This window comes from Phascolarctos cinereus, unplaced genomic scaffold (assembly GCF_003287225.1).
Source record: "Phascolarctos cinereus isolate Bilbo 61053 unplaced genomic scaffold, phaCin_HiC Scaffold_2;HRSCAF=192, whole genome shotgun sequence".
In the NCBI taxonomy this organism is placed as follows: domain Eukaryota; kingdom Metazoa; phylum Chordata; class Mammalia; order Diprotodontia; family Phascolarctidae; genus Phascolarctos; species Phascolarctos cinereus.
In genome coordinates this window covers 338,629,082-338,649,497 of record NW_027555625.1, presented here as the reverse complement: position 1 = coordinate 338,649,497, position 20,416 = coordinate 338,629,082, and the positions used below count along the sequence as shown (strand labels likewise).

Sequence of the window (20,416 nt, the reverse complement as noted above, 5' to 3'; positions counted from 1 at the left end):
AACTTCCCTGTTAATGCCAAGGGTACTACCATTCTCCCAGTCTCCCAGGCTCACAACCTGTCATTCTCAACTCACCCTCACTCTCCATTTCTAATCAGTGGTCAAATCCAGTCCTTTCCTATCTACCATTTCTTTCCAATGACACTGCAACCATTGTAGTGCAAGCCTTTATCATATCACACCTAGGCTATTATAATAGCCTGTTGATCAGCTTACTTACCACAAATTTCTACCCTCTCCAATTTATCCTCTTTTCAGCTGTCAAACTGATCTTACTAAAATGCAGATCTGTTTCATACAAATAGAGTCAGATCTAAATAATTAGAAAAATATCAGCTGCTCATGGGTAGGCTGAGCTAATATAATAAAAATGACAATTCTTCCTAAATTAATTTACTTATTCAGTGCCATACCAATCAAATTACCAAAAAATTATTTTATAGAGTTAGAAAAAACAATAAAATTCATCTGGAAGAATAAAAGGTCCAGAACATCAAGGGAACTAATGAAAAGAAATGCAAGGGAAGGTGACCTAGCTGTGCCAGATCTTAAATTATATTATAAAGCAGCAATCATCAAAACTACTTGGTATTGGCTAAGAAATAGAGTGGTGGATCAGTGGAACAGGTTAGGTATGTAAGACACAATAGTCAATGACTATAGTAATCTACTATTTAATAAATCCCAAACCCCCAGCTTCTGGTATAAGAACTCACTATTTAACAAAAACTGTTGGGAAAACTGGAAAATAGTCTGGCAGAAACTAGACATAGACCCACATCTTACACCCTATACCAAGATTAAGTCAAAACGGGTACATGATTTAGATATAAAGACTGATACTATAAGCAAACCAGGAGAGCAAAGAATAGTTTACCTATCTGATCTATGGAGAAGGGATGAATTTATGACCAAACAAGGGATAGAGAACATTATGAAATGAAAAATGGATGACTTTGATTATATTAAATTAAAAAGTTTTTGCACAAACAAAGCTAATGCAACCAAGATTAGAAGGGAAGTAGAAAGCTGGGAAACAATTTTTATAGCCATTGTCTCTGATAAAGTCCTCATTTCTAAACTATATAGAGAATTGAGTTGAATTTATAAGAATACAAGTCATTGCCCAATTGATAAATGGTTAAAGGATATGAATAGGCAGTTTTCAGAGGAAGAAATTAAAGCTATCTATGGTCATATGAAAAAATGCTCTAAATCACTACTGATTAGAGAAATGCAAATCAAAATGACTCTGAGGTACCACATCACACCTATCAGATTGGCCAACATGACAAAACAGGAAAATGATAAATGTTGGAGAGGATGTGGGAAAATTGGAACACGAATACATTGTTGGTGGAGTTGTGAAATGATCCAACCATTTTGGAGAACAATTTGGAACTATGCCCAAAGGGCTACAAAAATGTGCATACTCTTTGATCCAGCCATAGCACTTCTAGGGCTACATCCCAAAGAGATCAAACAAATGGGAAAAGGACCCACATATACAAAAATATACATAGCAGCTCTTTTTGTGGTGGCAAAGAATTGGAAATTGAGAGGATTCCTGTCAATTGGGGAATGGCTGAACAAGTTGTGGTGTATGAATGTACTAGAATACTATTGTTCCATAAGAAATGGTGAGCAGGACAACTTCAGAAAAACCTTGAAAGACTTGCTTAACTGGTGCTGAGTAAAATGAGCAGAACAGGAGAACACTGTACATAGTAACAGCAACATTGTGCGATAACTGACTGTTAGACTTCGTTCTTCTGAGCAATGCAAGGATCTAAGACAATTCCAAGATTCATGATAGAAAATGCTATCCATTTCCAGGGAAAGAACTATGGAGTTTGAATGCAGATCGAAGCATACTATTTTCTCTCTCTCTCTTTTTTCGGTCTCATGGTTTTTCCCTTTTGTTCTGATTCTCCTTTCACAACATGACTAATGTGGAAATATGTTTAATATGATCATACATGTATAGCCTATATCACATTGCATGCCATCTTAGGGAGAGGGGACTGGAAGGAGGGGGAAAAATTTAGAACTCAAAATCCTATAAAAGCAAACGTTGAAAATTAAATATTATATTGCCAGGTGATCTTCGTAATCTTTCTAAGACAACTAAAAATAAATAAATAAATTATTAAAAAAATAAAATAAGATGCAAATCTGATCATATCACCCCATATTCAACCATATGCAATTGTTCCCTGTTACCTCCAGAATCAAATATAAAATCTCCTGTTTAGTTTTCAAAACTCTCCATAACCTTTCTATCTTTCCTGCTTCTTCTACCTTACTCCTTTTGATGGACTCTGTGATCCTGTGACAATGACCTCGTTGGTGTTTCTCATAAGCACATGATGTTCCATTTTCTCACTCTGAACACTTTTACTGTCTGTCTCCTATGCCCAGAACGTTCTCCATCCTCATTTCTACTTCCTAGAGCTCCTGGCTTCCTTCAAGTCTCAGCTAAAGTTGAGCCTTCTGCAAAAAGCCTTTCCCAGTCCTCAGTCTTGGTGCCTTCCCTCTGATATTACTATATGTATATGTATATGTATATGTATATGTATATGTATATGTATATGTATATGTATATGTATATGTATATGTATATGTATATGTATATGTATATGTATATGTATATGTATATGTATATGTATATGTATATGTATATGTATATGTATATGTATATGTGTGTGTGTGTGTGTGTGTGTGTGTAAAATATGGTTATTTACACACACACACACCTAATTTGTACATAGTTTTTGGCATGTTTGTCTCTTCCATTAGACTGTCACTATTTTTGCATTTCTTTGTATCCTCAGTGCTTAGCACAGTGTCTGGAACATAGTAGGTATTTAAAAAACCCTAGCTGGCCAGCTTGAAAAGCACATAACTGATAAGGATTGGAAAACATGCCATAAGAATGCTATGATCTAAGAATAATTTTAAGATTAATTAGGGAGAATGGAGGTTTGTACTCACTTTAGTTGGCACTTTAACTTCTTCAGAAATGAAAACCTCCTCAACTTGGATTGCATCTTTTGGAAAATATCCAAAATCCTTTCCTTTCTATAAAATGAAGAAAAATAATATTATTTTTTAAAAATTTTCCCTTAAAGCAATGAAGACTATTGACCCTCATTTTCTCCCATGCCCACAGTTTTTAAAGAATTGTTTTTTACCGACATAGTTTTAATCCTATCAAATTGTTTCCAAAATGGATTGGCCTCAATACCCCTGAGAAAAAGGCAAACCAGACAGATGGACAGATACACACATATATACATATACACACACATATATAAGCAATTCACACTTATAAGCTACTGAGAAGTTCACATATCAACTCTCAAAAACAGTGTTCAAGCTGTCAAAGAAAAAAATCTGTACTCTGCGTTATAAGCAGAAGCCTACCAGAAACAACTGCTCTTAATTTATAACCAATCTAAATCTAAGCCCTATCCTAGTTACAAAAAAGTCCAAACTGAGTTTCCTCATGCCCTCAGACATTTGTCTAACAGATAATTTTGAGGTCCCAATTTATAGGATTCTTAAACAAAGTATATTTCACAATCAAAATTGAGCAAAGGTACAGTTCAATTAGGTAACAGTTCAGTTTAACAGTTGGCTTTTTCTAACAGAACAACAGTATTTAATTTTCAACCCACACTTGGAGAATCATTTTCCTAAAACATCTAATCTCTCTCTGACCACTCCCTTCAAGGGTGCTCCTTTCCAGCAGATCAAAGGTGAATCCAGAATTGCCCTAATCTGGTCAAAGAATAAAGAAAGAATCTACTCTTGTTAGGTGACTCAGTGAAGGGCCCCTTGCCCTTTTCTGCTCACAGCCCTAATTGCTTCAAGGGAACAGTCATTCCCAGGCTAATCAGAGAGAGGGGAGCAGTCAGTTAATAGAGAATTGTTAGTTAAAGAAAGACTGATAAAGTTTCCCTTTCAGACTAAGATAATTTTAAAAATGCTTTCCTAATATTTCTAAAGGAGAGAATGAGGAGGAAGAGGATTGCTTGTTGCTTCTACAATGTGAAAGAGAAAATATCCAGATGTTAAACTGTCCTTGTTTTAAATATAGAAGTCTGGAGAGATAGGCAATTTGTATTAAATTGTATTCCCTTCCTTGCTATCTCTCATTCCTACCACAGTGTGCTCTGTGCACAACAAAAGCAAAGTCATAAATACAGGGCTGCCACAGCAGTCACCTGGCTTAGATGTAGCACAGATGTGAACGTTACACTCCCAGAATTCAGTTTCTGAGCAAAGGATACGAGACAGGAGAGCCATATCTGAGAGAACTAGCCTATGTCCTTGATCCATCCTAAATGAAAGAAAAGAGAACCAGTCGGCATGAAGCTTTTCACAAGTTGTGCAAGGATCTGACTCCTCCCAGGTTAGTTCAAATGTAACATTCTGGGACACTGGGATCCCTCTCAGCTTCTTTCACACTGTTGCCTTAGTCTATTTCCTGCCCCAAGATTAAAAGAACTACTGCATTTTGGTCCTCTGACACCAGCAATGGTACCAGCTACAGTTACTTTAATTCCAGTGAAGTGACAGCATGTGGTATTGTACCTAAATTAAGATACCAATAGGTCATTTTACTTACATTCTTATACTTTCTAATAAATTTAGCACCTTCAGAACATGATAAAGCTAAAAACACTATTCTTTTCCCCTTGGCTCTCCAGGCAGGCCCAGATCTGCCCTGAAGATATAATTTTTGTTCAGTCATTTTTTTGGTCATGTCCGACTCTTTGTGACCCTATTTGGGGTTTTCTTGGCAAAGACACTGGAGTGGCTTGCCATTTCCTCCTCCTGCTCATTTTGCAGATGAGGAAACTGAGGCAAACAGAGTTAAGTGATTTGCCCATGGTCACACAGCTAGTAAGTATCTTAGGCCAGATTTGAACTCAGGAAGATGAGTCTTCCTGACTCCAAGCCCTGGCACTCTATCCACTGTACCACTAAGCTGCAATATTAGCTCCAAAAAGTATATGAGCTCAATATAAAAAGGACCATAGGATTATAAATCTAGTGCTGGAAAGGGCTTAGAGTTCATCTAAGAGAAGCCAGGTGGTACAGTAGATAGAGAACTGGACTTGGAGTTAGGAAGACCTGAGTTCAAATTCTGACTCACTTACTAGCTGTATGATCCTGGTTAAATCACTTAACCTGTGTCTGCCTCAATTTCCTCATCTGCAAAATGGAGATAATAAATAGCAACTACTTCCAAGGGTTGTGAGGGATGTCCTTTGCAGTGAGGGATAAGTGAGGATAATATTTGTAAAAGTTCTTTGTAAATTTTAAAGTTATATACAAGTGCAAAGCATTGTGATTATAAGCCAAACTACCTTATTTTAGATGCAGCACAAGATATTTCTATGGAACAACAGGATTTTGTCTAGTCTCTCCCAAATTCCTCCATCCCTTCAAGTAAAAAAAGGGGGGGGGCAGGAGTAGGAAGCAGAGCCTCTGGAACCATCAGCAATCCAACTTCTTTGGGCTCACAGAACCTCTGATGAGCTCTGAGTTCAAGTTTAAAGATTCTGCTTGACAGAGTTATCAGGTCATCACAAAACTAAACTGTTAACTCGATAGCCCAAAGGGAGATGTTTTTAACTTTCCATGCCAGAAATACAGGACCCTAGCATGGATAATCTATGAAATACAAAACAAAAAAACTTTAGAGGCATCCCCCCTGTGTACACCAGGATCTCAAGTAACAACATGCCTGAAAAAAGAAAGGAACAAATTATTTTATAAAACAATCAGACTTGCAAACGACCATCAGGGGGATATAGAACAATAAGACACTCTGCTCAGTTAGGACTCTGCTCAATTCAGTGATGACTAAAGAAGGCTTTAGGTGAAGAATGAATCTACCTCTCAGTAGAAAGGTGGTACACTAGACATTTGGAATGAAGGTTGTTGCTACGTGCTGATTTGTTTTGATTGACTTAGAAGGAAGAGGGTAGAATCAGCAGGAAATGTTAGTGATTTTTTTTTAAATCATCGAATATCTTTTTTATTTTTTGAGAGACAATGAAAATTCTGAAGGAGATGGAATCCAAACAAGAACAGCAGCCCAAACTTTCTGGTGTGTAAATCAGATGTTCAAGCTGAGGAAAATGGTATGTACAGTCCCTGAGATAAAGAGGCAGAATTTCAGTTTCAAACAGCGGCTAACACTATACATATTCAGTGAGGAAAGGACATATATTTAGCTATTCTGTCATACTTATGTAACTTGGTAACAAGATTATTAGTCATAACATTTTTGGACCAAGAGACAATGATGCAGAGTTACACATACCTGTTTTCCTCTGAAGGCATTAATCATTAATTTGTTCATGTTAATGACTCAGGAAAGCAGTCCAAAGCAATGAGGTTTTTGTGAACCTCAATCTACCTGGACTTTGGGCCTAATAGAAGTTGTTTATCCTATGAAAAATGCTCTTCTCTATTTCCTAGGCAATGATTCTTTCACTAGAAGTCTTCTGTGGTAACAAGTTCATTCTCTTTTGACAGAAAGCACACCTTTGAATCCAATGTATAGTTCTATTCTTTCCCACAAGTACCCAGTTTTGTTCAGATTTTCAGATGTGTTTGAAGGCTTTGTTAATATCTACAAAGTGCTTCCATAACTTTAGATGAAAGCTCTTTTAGAAGTGCAAAACATATTTTACTTATCTTAATCATATCCCATCCTACATACGCAAACGTTGGTTCAGAATTCAGTGTTGAACAAGATACTTACACTTCCTGCCCACAAATCTTCTCTTTCTCCTGAAAGTTTGGCGTAAACAGATATCTCTTCTCCTGTTTTGAAGTTCAAGTATTGGCAGTCAGGTCCTCTGTAATCTCTTAGCGCTACTGCTCTGTTTATTAAAGCTATATAATCATTTAAAGAAAATACATAGTTTAAAAACTAATATTTAAAAATGTTCTACCTCTAGTCTCTTCTCCCTCCAAGCCATCCTTCATATCACTCGCCAGATTAATTTTCTTCTTCCATTTTTATTTTTTTGGGATCAATTGGGGTTAAGTGACTTGCCCAGGGCCACAAAGCTAGTAAGTATCTGAGGCCAGATTTGAACTGAGGTCCATCATGATTCCAGGGCAGGCGCTCTATCTACTATGCTATCTAGCTGCCCCCAGATTAATTTTCAAAACGCCAATTTCATCAAATTATTTCCCTATTTAAAAATCTCCAGTGGTTCCCTACTGCATATCCAACTTTTTCTCTCACTACTTTCCAATAATCTTTTTACTGTCCTCTGATCACACTATGTTCATTGCTGGTTAGTATAACTCTGGGCTGTTCTCCCTGCCTGTGCCAAGACTTCAGAAGACAGATGATAAAGCATGTTATTCATCTCCTGATAGAAGGTTGGTTGGTGGACCCAAGGTATAGGATAAAGATGTGGATATGGTGATTATGATGATTTGTTTTTCTTGACAATGCTTAGTTTTTACAAAGATTGTGTTTTTCTAGTTTTTATTTGCGGGGAAAGGGGTTTGGGAAGAAGGATGGAATTGCAAAAAAAAAAAAGAGAGAGAGAGAGAGAGAAGAAATAAAAGAGGTCATTGAAGCATCTTAAAAATATTCAGGGGGACTGCTAGGTGGCACAGTAGATAGAGTACTGGCCCTGGAGTCAGGAGGACCTGAGTTCAAATCCAGCCTCTGACACTTGACACTTACTAGCTGTGTGACCTTGGGCAAGTCACTTAACCCCATTGCCTAAAAAAAATAAAATAAAAAATATTCAGACAGAAATATGAGAAAGTTCAGAGGGAAACAAACAAAACAGCTTTGAAAGTAACATGCTGAATTTATCATATGATTGTTAAAATGCATTCTGTATATAAATTTGTAATTTCAGTTACAATTTATTTTTTGTATTTTACTTTCTATGTGCAAGTTTCCTTTTTTTGGTGCTTGGTAAATTCAGAATAAAAAAAAAGCTAAGAAAGTAGAGTTTGTATAATGGAAAGAGCTCTGGATTTGGGGCCAAAGAGCTGGAGTTAAAATCCCAGTTCTATTTACTATATGTGTGGCCTTGGGCAAGTCACTTAACCTACATGCATCTCAAGTTCCACATCTGTAAAATAAGACTATGGTCCCTTCTAGCTCAAAATCTGAACATCCATCATGGTATTATGGAAATATTTAGAGTCAGAAGAATCCATTTAGAAAATCCCAGCTGCATGAAGTAGAGCAAATTTCTCCTTTTGTGGGAAATTTCCTCACTCTTAAAATGAGGAGTTTAACTAGATGAATTTTAAAATTTTTTCCAATAATTTTGACAAATCCTACTAAAAGTCCTTTGAGGTACATACAGCTAAGTACTTGCTCAACTACAAAACAATCTTTGTCCATTTCTATGGTCTTAATGGTGCATTGCTCACATTGTAGTATTAATTTTTTCATAGGTGTTAGGTCTTGCCCCCTAATCTATATAAGGGCAGGAAATATGTTTTACATTTCTCTCCTATTCCCCTCAGCCCACAAGATAACCTCCAAAAAATTTATTGAATGAGTAATTTACCAAATGCCTAAGATTAATCCCTTCAACATGAACATAATATATGGCATCTGTGTATATATATATATATATAGTAATCATTGAAATGTATATATCAAAATCATTGAAATAATTTCATACTTACAGTAGTGCTGTTCCTCAGTGAAAATGTGATTTAATAAGACCACTAATTAAATTTAAATATCACATAAAATACACAAATTGGAATGTCTTCTTTATTGTTGATCTAAACCAGAGTTTTCAGACACAAGGCCCATGGGCTACTCCCAAGTGCGGCCCAAACCAGATTAAAATGGAATTGGGAAATATTTAGCAAAATAAATAAAAATCCAATAGAGTGTAGATACTGTTAATATGTGGTTTTCTAAGTCAATATGCAGCCACAGGATCCTTACATATGGTTTAGTGGTCCCTTTTCTATTTGAATTTGACATTACTGTCTAAATTATGACGCTATAGATATGAAAATGTGAGAAAAAAAGAAATTTGAGACAGGAAATAAATTGCAGATGAGAAAATGACTGATAAATCTTGTTCCCCACTTTAGTTTACGCTTTAGAAGAAGGATTAATAAAAGTACTTTTTCAAAAGTTTAGAAATAAAGGTTACATATCAGACAGACAATAATTACTTATTTGAAGCCATTCTAATCAATTAGGCTACAATTATTCCACATGATGGTAGGAGACCTGGGTTCAAGAGAACAACTCAAATTATGTTGATCATGGGCAGTTATTTAACTGCTCAGAATATTAGGTCCCAGGTCTGTAAAATGGGGAGAATAATAACTACCATACCTCAAAGAGCTGTTGTGAGCATGGAATGGTAAATGGAAATAGAGTAGTTTGCAAATTATAGAGCCCTACATCGTCAACTTAAAGGTAGATGTAATAACCAAAATATTTTTTGTAATAGATTTAGAAAGAAAATCTAACTTGCATTGCACATATACATAAACAAAATCATGAGAGAAGCCTTTCATATCAGTTAAAGGTTTGCATAAGGAATACACAAAAAATTAATAATGAACCCCTGAGGGTTAGGGATGCTAAAATTTAAGCATACATACATACATACATACATACATATACACACACAACAGTGTAAGTCATAGTGGCTCAAATATATTTTTTAAATTGTTGGAGAAGTAATGAGACCCAGAACATGATTGAAAATTAAAATAAAGCTTTTGTTGTATAAACCAGTAAGAGTACAAATACAAAGTAGTTTATGTACTCCAGTAAACAAAGTGGTGAATAAGTAGGAAAATAAAATGGTAAATAATCAAGTACATTTTAAAATGCTAACAAATTTGATTGTAATGACTGGAAAGACCTCTATGTCATCTGAATTTATACCAAACTTTGACCCTTTGAATATTTCTATAAGGTAGTGCCACAGAATACTTCCCTTCTAATATTTTTCACAGATAATCCACTAAGTTAACCTTTATAACTTCATCTTTTTCCCAATGGCATATCAATATTTATGCTAAATATTTTAATTTTAATATTTATGCTATGTATTTATGTTACTATTTGCAATCATTTCAGAATTAAGATGTAAGGGAAAAAAAATCAAACTTACTTTCACATTCCACATCTCCGCACTTTTTAAACTCTGCCAGCAGTTTTGTACTCTCCAAGATCTTTATCAAGGAAATGACTAGAAGGAAAATTCTGTGAACTCCAAACTGTTCCATGACATAACAGAAAGTAGTAATTCAAAAAAACATTCAAAGTTTATTATTCGCATGAAAATACTGCCTCCAAAACAAGAGATGCATTTTTCACTTGCTATAACAAAAAGTTTTTTAAAAAAAACCTTTGGTGAATATATTTCCTTTCTGTTTGCCAGTTTAGCTCACAGGATAAGTGCTCTCTTTCTCAATCTGCATTGACAGCTATTTAGATAACACACCAGTATTTAATTATTAACAGATCTGTTTACTTTGACTAGTATTTTTTATAAAGGCAGCACATACAAATCTGCCTCGTTTAAAGCTACATTGCTTTCAGCATGGATTTCTTTGAATGCATAGCAACAAAATCTCTTCCTGTTAGTCTTCAGAAAAGACAATCAATGAGCATTAATTGATTACTTATGTGTATATAATGCTGCTGTTAGTTGTTGGTTGGATATTCAGAGTCAGTAATAACTTGTCTAAAGGAAATGATCCATTTTTCTGACTATCACAGGGAAAGCTGTTAAAAATAAAATTGTAAGAAGTAATTTTTAATTATATTGGAAGGTATATTTATTCCTACTTAATCTAAACAAAAAAATCAACTCAATTAGACTTTAATTTCATACTACAGTAGCTAAAATATGGCAAGAAAAACAGTTGGAAAAACATTAAATCTGTGGAACTAAATAGAAGTAAAGTGCCATGTTTCAATATCTGGGAAATGCTTTAAAAGGCCCTCTTTTCTTGCAAGATTTCAATACATTTGCTCAGGTTCTCTCATATGAAATCAAAGTGTGTGGGATATCTCCATTAGTGTCTGAGAGATGTAGCTCATAAAGCCACAGTCCCCTCTAGTGTCTAAAACAGAACAAAATGACAACCACCACAAAAATGACAACTATAACATTACAAAAGCTAGGTGAGTTTTGTTTGGGGCTAAAAAGTTTGCACGCTGAAGTTATCCTGTTATGTGTACAACCCCCTGACAAAGAGAAGTAACCCCAAACACCACCTCCAAGCCTATCCATCCCCCTGCTAAGCAAGAAGCTTGTATAGGCTGTCAGAAGCTTTTCAGAGTCTGAAGTAAACAAAAGAGGAGCTATGTCTTAAACAGGCAAGCTGCTTTTCTCCCCAGAATGAAAAGGTAAACAACTTGGTTGTGAATTCTAGGGAATTGTAGTCCGGGAAAGAAAAAATTATATTTTCCAAGCTTGGGAAAGACTATTACAGGCTTTGAGCAAGGACTAACAGTGCTGCCATCCCAGGGGCTTTTGGACTGATCTGAAACAGAAAGAAGAGAGGCATGGAAATCAAAGAGGGAAATCAGACACTTTGCATTGTAGGTTTGACATCAGTAGCAGCTCCTGGGGAAACAACTGTTGGTAGTTAAATTGCAGAGTGTATTTCAATTGCTGGACTTGGAATTAGGAAGACCTGAGTTCAAATTCAGCTTCAGACACTAGCTGAATGATTCTAAGTAAATCATTAAACCTCTCTCAGCTTCATTTTCTCCCTCTGTAAAAAGGGATGAAAATATCATCTACCTCAGTGTTGGGAAGATCAGATGAATAATATATGTAAGGCACTTTGTAAACCTTAAAATCCTATATAAATGCTAGCTATTACTATTACATACCAGGCAGCTAAGGGGTGTATAGTGGCTGAACCTGGAGTCAGAACAGATGAGTTCAAATGGCTGTGTGACCCTGAGCAAGTCACTCAATCTGTTTTTCTCAACTATAAAATGAGGATAATAATAGCACCTACCTCCCAGGGTTGTTTTGAGAATCAAATGAGGTAATATTTGTGAGGTACTTAATACAGTACCTGGCACATAGTAGGCGCTTAACAAATGTTTATTGGTTGATTGTTCTTTAAGTGTCAATATAACTCCTGATTTAATTTGTGTCTTTGAAGACATCTTGCCCTTTACATAAAACCATTATCAAACATAACCATTTTGTGACACATAACACATAATATAACATCATAACATAAGAAGAGGGAAAGAGAGTAAAATGGAGGAAGCCAGTGTCTAGTTTGGCATATACAGCTGGGGGGGGGGGGAAGTCAAGGGATTAAAACCCTGTCCAGATAGCCAGGGTTTTAATCTTGGATTGTTTGACTGAAAGAGAATCTTATGGTTTTGGTTACTAATCATTTTAAGTATCTAAATGGCAGAGAAAGATTATCCAAGTCATTTCAGGCCTGGTGTGTGGATTAGAACTAGTGTGTCTCCGGGGAAAATTCCAGCTATCTACAATAGAATGGAATAGCAGTGTGGACTAATTAGGGATGCCCCATGGGAAGGGAAAGGCTGAATCTTGTCTCACAGTGAAACCAACTGGTTCTAAGTGGGAACTAGTCTGGAATAGATTTTTTCCCACTTGGGATTTTATATAATAATAATGATGGCTAATATTTATATAATGCTTTAAGGTTTGCAAAGCACTTTACAAATTGTTGACCAGTGAAAATCAGTTTGGCTAGTATGGTCAAATGCCCCTAGAATGCAAGTATGCAAAAGCTAATAAACCTAGAACCTGGGCATTATTGCAAAGCACCACTGCACCCTTATTGCATATCTTTGTTGTTAGAGAAAAGTAAACCTCCTTTGGTTAACTGTTCAATGATTGTGAGTGTCTCATTTTGTCACAATATCTAACATGAACTGAAGAAGCTAGCATTGTCTGCCCCTAACAATAACCAATCCAGGGATAAAGAGGATCACAAAAGGCAAAATGGACAATTTTAATTAAAACACTAAAAAGATGTTGCACAAACAAAACTAACATAGTTAAAATTAGAAGGGAAATAGATTAACTTGGGAAAAAATCTGCAGCAAGTTTCTCTGATTACATCTAAGACATATAAGGATGATTCAAATTTATAAGACTAAGAGCCCTGCCCCAAGAGATAAATGATCAAAGGATATAGGCCCAAAGGATGGGCAACTCAGCTCCTTCCCTCCCTCCCGCCTTCCTTCCTTCCTTCCTTCCTTCCTTTTATTCCTCCCTCCTTCCCTTCTCTCCCCTCTTGCCTTCCCTCTTCCCTTCTCTGAATGTAAATTTTGATGACTGAAACCTAGCAAGATATCTTGGGGTTTACTGGCTAGATTTCTTTCTTAAACACCATGCCTTAAACCCAAATCAGTCTGGCCTTCATTGACGAGCCAGTAATAGGTCCCAGCCCAAGCACCACTTAGTGGTCATTGTTTGGGCCCAGATAACTCAGAGTGAATGTAAATTGTAAATGTTTCAGTTTTGGGCAGAAACCTTGAGGGTCTTCCCCTCCCAGATTGAATTTTTGTTTTTATTAGGTAAAAAGGGGCCATTCCTCAGTTCATTTGTTAACCAGCCTTAATCACTGAATGGGCATTGCCTCAAAGTGAGAACTCAGACAGACCTTGACATAAAAAGACCCAGGTCTCCCACTGCATCCAGGGCCATCTCCAGCCATCCTGATCTATATCTTGCCACTGGACCCAGATGGCTCTAGAAGACAAAATGAGGCGGGTAACCTTGCACAGCCCTCCTTCACTTAAATCCAATTCACTTGAAAGTCATGGCATCACCTTCCTGATATCATGGTCCTCTTCAAGAATGAAGGACAAACAACAGCTGGGGGTGGACAGTATTTTTCATCATGAGTCCTATGGAATTGTTGTGGATCAGTGTACTGATCAGAGTTACTAAGTCTTTCACAGTTATCATTACAATACTACTGCTACTGTGTACATTGTTCTACTCACTTCACTTTGCAATAGTTCATAGAATTTCTTTCAAGGTTTTTCTGAAACTATCCATTTCATCATAGAGAAGACACTAGAATTATGAGGGGTTGGGAAAAGCTTCCTGTAAAAGACAGGATTTTAGTTGGGACTTAAAGGAAGCCAGGCAAGTCGGTAGGTGGAGTTGAGGAGGGAAAGCATTCCAGGCATGGATAGGGGGCAGCCAGAGAAAGAAAGGGAGGGTGGCACAACAGCCAGGAGGCCATTGTTGCTGGATTAAGGAATAAGGTATAAGGAGACTGGAAAGGTAGGAGAGGGCTAAGTTGTGAAAGGTTTTGAATGACAGATTATTTTGTGTTTGCTCCTGGAGGCAATAAGAGATCACTGAAGTCTGAGTAGAGAAGTGACATGGCTGAATCTGTGCTTTAGGAAAATTACTTTGGTGGCTGAATGGAGAATGGATTGAATCGGGGAGAGACTTTTGACAGTATTTTTTTTTCCAATTATATGTAAAGGCAATTTTTAGCATTCATTTTTACAAATTTTTTTTTGGCTACGCAGTGGGGTTAAGTGACTTGCCCAGGGTCACACAGGTAGTAAGTGTTATGTGTCTGAGGCCGGATTTGAACTCAGGTCCTCCTGACCCCAGGACTGGTGCTCTATCCACTGTGTCACCTAGCTGCCCCCATTTTTACAAAATTTTGAGCTCCAAATATTTCTCCTTTCCTCCTTCTCCTCCCCTCTTCCTAAAACAGTAAGAAATTTGTTATAGGTTATTTATGTATAATCATGTAAAACATATTTCCATATTAGTTGAGGGAAAAGAAGTGGGGAGAGACTTAAAGCAGGCAGACCCACCAACTGCAATAGTCTAATTATGAGGTAATGAGGGCTTGCACTAGAATGGTGGAAGTGTTAGAGAAGAGAAAGGGCCAATATAGGAGAGATGTTACAGAGTAGGTAGGCCTTGGCAACAGCTTGGATATGGGGGATGATAGGTTGAGAGGCCAAGGGACTGGGAGGATGCTATACAGTAATACAGTAATAGAGAAGGTAGGAAAGGTGGTGGGTTTAGGGGGAAAGAGAATAACTTATGTTTTAGGCATATCAAATTTAATATGTCTACTGGACATCCAGTTTGAGATGTCTGAAAGCAGCTGGAGATGCAAGATTGGAGGTCAGCAGAGGTGTTGGGGCAGGAAAGGCAGATTTGAGAATTATGAGCACAGAGAAATATAATTAAACCTATGGTCGCTGATGAGATCACCAGGTGAAGTAGTGTAGGGAGAGAAAAGAAGAGGGCCAAGGACAGACCCTGAGGAACAGGGTTGTGTTCTGGATGGTGTGATCTGAATGAGGATCCACCAAAGGACTGAGGAGTGGTCAGATAGGAAGGAGAAGAACCAGGAGACAGTGATGTCCTGAAAACCTAGAAAAAAAGAGAACACCAAGGAAGAAAGGACTTTCAACAGTGTCAAAGGCTGCAGAGAGGTTGACGAGAATGCGGCTAGAGAAAAGGCCATTGTACCTGACAACTAAGAGATCACTGGTAGCTTTGCAGAGAGCAGTTTTGGTGGAATGATAAGGTGGAAGCCAGGTTGTAACAGGGGTGGGGAACCTGCAGCTTCGAATATTCTAGGTCCTCAGGTGTGGCCTTTTGACTGAGTCCAGGAACAAATCCTTTTAAAATTAAGGGGATTTGAACTGTGAATTTTGAATTCAGTCAAAGGGCCACACTTGAGGACCTAGATGTTGAGGGCTGATCTTAAGAGTCTGATAAGGGTTTAAGATCCAAGGCTTTTTACCCAAAAGGGCTCATTGATTGAGTGGTACAGCTCTCCAATTCCTTCCTGATTAGGAGGTCCCTGAGACATTCCTTCTCACTCTTTGAACCTTAGATTTACATATTCACTCCTCTATGCAGGTGGCGCCAAGGCGCCTGGGAAAACCTTGGAATCTACAGCCCAATCTAGGAACCCTGATAAGGAGGAAATTCATGATTGTCACGTCCTCAGCAGATGTTCTAGGGAGTATCTCATGGGGAGGACTCTTTGAAGTTAGGCTAGATCTTCCCTCTATATTCTGTGCCTCAGATGAATAAACTGAGTCAGTAATTCTACTCCGCCTGGCCCATATCATAAGTTATTTCACGCCTCTCCGTTTGGTGTACGATCTGGTTGCGGGCGACACCTAGAGGGCCACATGTGGCCTGGAAGCCGCAGGTTTCCCAACCTTGAAGCAAGAGTAAGAGAATTAAAAGTGAAGTAGACGGTCTTTTTAAGGAGTTTATCTACAAAGGGCAGAAGAGATGCAAGATGATCTTTAGTGTGGTTGGAATTATCTGGTATTATCTGGAAGTATCTCATTTGTAGGTTGTGGGGAATGAGCTAGTAGACAGGGAGACATAGAGGAGTGGTAGCTATTTTGTTTGGGGAAGTCATAAGAATTAATAAAGTGGAACTGTAAGGGAGTCAGTTCACAGGACCTTTCAAGAAGCAATTAATTTCTTTCTATTTCTCAGATACTAGAGATCCTCTCCATTCACACAGCAACCACCCTACTTCAAGCCCTCAACACCTGTTACCCTGATTACTGAAATGGCCTAATTGAATTCTCTGCTTTAAATCCTTCCACACAGCTATGATTTTGTGTAAAATATAAATCTGGTCATGTCACCAACACACGCACACACATTTAAAGCCCTTCACAATATTTTCAGTCTTGCACATAACTCCTTTCCGCTCCTTCTAGCCATACTGGTCTATTTCCTCACATAACACTCCATCCCCAGTCTGAGCCTTTGCAATTGCTGTCTCCCCTGCTCGGAATGCTCTTCCTCCCATATTTCACCTCTCAGAATCTCTGACTCCCCTGAAGATTCAGCTCAAACTACACCTTTTTCAGGAAGCCCTTCCCAGTTCCTCCAGCTTTCCCCTTGGAGGTTATTTTTTCCATCTACATTCTATCTTGTACATACCTATTTAACACATGTTGTCTACTCCATGTAAGCTCCTTGAGAGCAGGGACTGTTTTAGCTTTTTATCTTGTATCTATTCTCAGCACTTAGCACAATGCTTTGCACATAGTAAGTACTTAAAAATGTCTTTTGATTGACTGATTTATAGAATAAAAGCTCTAAGGGTAGGGACTTTTTCATTTCTTTTTGTTTTTGTAGCTTATCATAGTTCCCATATCCATTAGTATGGAGAAGATGGGAAAAGATAAGGAAGGGGACACGAAGCTGTGATTAATGTGGCAGGGTTGGATGGCAAGAATGCTGGGGTGAATGGCTGGAAGCATAGTCTGGGACCAGCAAGGTCTACTGATTCACCAACTAGGTCAGCTAAACTCCAGGGAGAGAGTCCCAAAACTGAGATTAATACAGTACATATACAGTACAATACAAAAAATTATTAAGTGACTACTATTTAGCACAGTGCTTAGCACATAGTAAGTGCTTAATAGGTGTTTATTGATTGCCAGGCATTGTGCTCAGCACTGGGATACAAATGAGAAAAGGAAAGACAGTCTCTACCATCAAGGAGTTTACAATCTAATAGGGGAAGATGACGTACAAAAGGCTAATCCAAAGACTACAACTGATAGGAAATGAAGAGTTCCCTTGGCTTCAGAGCCCTTTTTATTTGTAGGGTTTGGGAGGAATTTTTTCCTCTGCCCACCAGGCGGACGAGCAGAAGCTACTGAGGGTTCTAATAAGGTGTGAGTACAAAGCTAAAGCTCTCTCCATGATAATGAGCTTACTGATGCAACTGAAGGGATGAACATAACCTTCTGGGAATGGGCTCAATAAGCAGGCTTCTCAACCTATGGCTGATCCCTTTTCATAAATTCCATATGAGTCCAGAGTCAGAAAGTTATCCAGCAACTGCTAGCCAATTCATGACTTTACTGAGCAAAACTGTGAAACATGTCTTCATAGTTACTAATACATTCCAGATACCTAGGTACTGAAGACTTCCCATCCATGTCCCACACTACATGCTGCTGCTCTGTTACCTAGGTCCCCCATTGAATCTACCCATTCTGTATTTCATCCACATAGCCAAATGTTTTGTGTTTTCCAAAGAAACAACTCGTTAACTTGACAAATTAATTGAGTAACAAGCAGAGGAAAGAAGATTCTTTCTAGAAAATGTGCATTTTAAATGGACCTTCAGGAGCTATGCTATATTCTCCCATATTTTTTAACTCAATGGTGACTTTAATAGCGGAAATTGAAGAAAAAACTTCCAAACAAGGAGAGCTATTCAGAAGTGGAATGGGTTGCCTTAGGAGGTAGTGGTTCTCAAGCAATGATTAGATCAGGCATTTTACGTTTCTTTACCTAGAAAAGGTTGTACTGCTGAGGTCCCTTACACCTCTAATATTCTGTGAAACAGTGACTAAATAGTATTAGTAATATACTATTGACTTGGTTTGAATTATGTGACTTCAAAGACATACAACAAATTATGTTTCTTATAAAAAATAGCTAGCATTTATATTGTACCTACTATGTGTCAGGCATATTAACCTCTACTCTAAAGAAGTTACTATGAAAGGGAGACGAGTACAAGTATAAAGAGAATAAATATAAAGCAGCTAAACAAAAAGGAACCTGGGAGAGAGGGTATTAGCGGTTATAGGGAAATCAAGAAAGATTTCATATAGGATTTGGCATTTGATCTGTATCCTGAAGGAATGGAGGAATTCTGTGGAGTGAAGAAGTGCATTCCAGGCATGGTGGACCGCCAATACCAAGGCACGAAGACAGGAGTAGAGTATATTGTGTGTGAGGAACAGAGAAAAAGCCTGCTTGACTGGATTCCAAAGTGTATGATGTGAAGTAACATACAATGAGAATGAAAATATAGGTTGGGAATATGTTGTGAGGATATTGAAAAGCAAATGTTTAATTTTATACTACAGGCCATCGGAAAACACTTTGAATGTTTCCTCATCTATAAATTTAGGGTATTGGACTCAATGGCCTCCTTGTCTGCTGTAAATGAGAAAATCTCTTTGGCAGGAGGATAGAGGTTGGAGAGGTGAGGCAGAGACCAGTTAAACTATTGCAATAATTTATATGAGACGTGATGAGAGACTGAACTAAAGTGGTAGCTTTATGAATAGAGTCAGATGTGGTAGATATTTTGGAGGTAGATAAAAGATCTGGCAACTGATTTAGACAAGTTAAAGGTCACTACATTTGATAATTTATTCGTGACTCAACAAAAGTTTTGGAATGGTAGATGAAAGGGGGTCAAAGTTTGTATGCTATCTGCATTAGTTGCTTCCTAAACTGAAAGAAACATTGTGCCCACTTGTACCTTCAAATACAGTTAGGTATAAGAGTTCAGCTGTTTATCCTAGTCTTATCACACAATCAACTATATTTTATTCCCCTAGTGATAGAGAATATCAGGTAAGATATTATGCATGATGAGGACTTTCTCATAACAACTAAGTATAGGTGGTATTTCTCAAAGCCCAGTGAGGCTTAATAATGTCAAAATGCTTTCGCGAAGTCTTACATTTTAGATTGTTATTCCCTACTTTGCAATGTAGCTTTTAATGCTGCTCTATTTGTCTATAACTGACATGAAGTAGACTTTGATCTGGCTACTCATTTGCGATACAACTTAAAAATACCAACTCATTTATATTATACTTTATATACACATCTCATCTGATCCTTAGGTAACAGCTTTATGGACAAGGGAACTGAACCCCAGAAAGATTAATAGGCTAGGTCAGATTTATCAAAGTTCTAAATGAGAGTAAAGTCCCTTAAGTCTCAGTTTTCTCATTTATGAAATAGGATGCCTACCCTAAGGATCAGAAGTCACAATGGGAACTGGCTTCTAAAAAATTTATATAAAGTTTACTCTTCTCTTATCAGTGAGGATGAACTCTTTATATGGTGAGGTCCAAGGAAATGCTCTGAATGTCAAATGCTAGCTAGAATTCTGAATGTTATGTTTTTGGTAACTTAAGTGTGGGTGGGTTAGTCTGAAATCCCCTCTCATGCAATGCACAAATCTCTTCTAAACATTAACTGGATTTGGAGCCTGAGAACCTGGGTTCAAATGGCTATACTTCCCATAACTTCATCTGCACAATGATGGGGGTTTAGACACGAAGACTTCTAAGACTTCACTTCCAGTTCCAATCTAATACAGTTAATTTGATGGTATTCCAGCCTCTGCTTGAATACCCTCAATGGTATTAGCCTTTACACTGCTAGAATGTAACCTCCTTTAAAGGACTGTTTCATTATATTGTATCCCCAGGGCTATCGATGTAACTTGGCACACAGGTGCTTAATGATTGCTTCTCTGCCAAGTCCCTAAGCATAAAAATCCAAATACTCTTATTAGCCAGCTATTCATTTATGAATGAAAATAATCTGAAGACCATCAGTGT

The 20,416-nt window shown here is 37.5% G+C and overlaps 1 protein-coding gene across 10 annotated transcripts in view; it reads right to left on the bottom strand.

Moving 5' to 3' along the window:
• The window catches only part of MIA2 (MIA SH3 domain ER export factor 2), a 131,305-nt gene extending 120,866 nt beyond the window's left edge, over positions 1-10,439 (bottom strand). For 4 of the 10 annotated variants that reach the window (XM_020991337.2, XM_020991336.2, XM_078150330.1 and 1 more), the window contains exons 1-3: positions 10,161-10,432; positions 6,785-6,918; positions 2,995-3,081 (exon numbers count right to left, since the gene is read on the bottom strand). In XM_020991337.2, the coding sequence (XP_020846996.1) occupies positions 2,995-3,081; positions 6,785-6,918; positions 10,161-10,275 (336 nt within the window). In that variant the 5' untranslated portion in view covers positions 10,276-10,432. Of the gene's footprint in view, positions 1-2,994; positions 3,082-6,784; positions 6,919-10,160 lie in introns of all 10 variants that reach the window. The other 6 variants (XM_078150336.1, XM_078150334.1, XM_078150335.1 and 3 more) reach the window with 6 other exon arrangements.
• Positions 10,440-20,416: the final 9,977 nt, after the last annotated feature.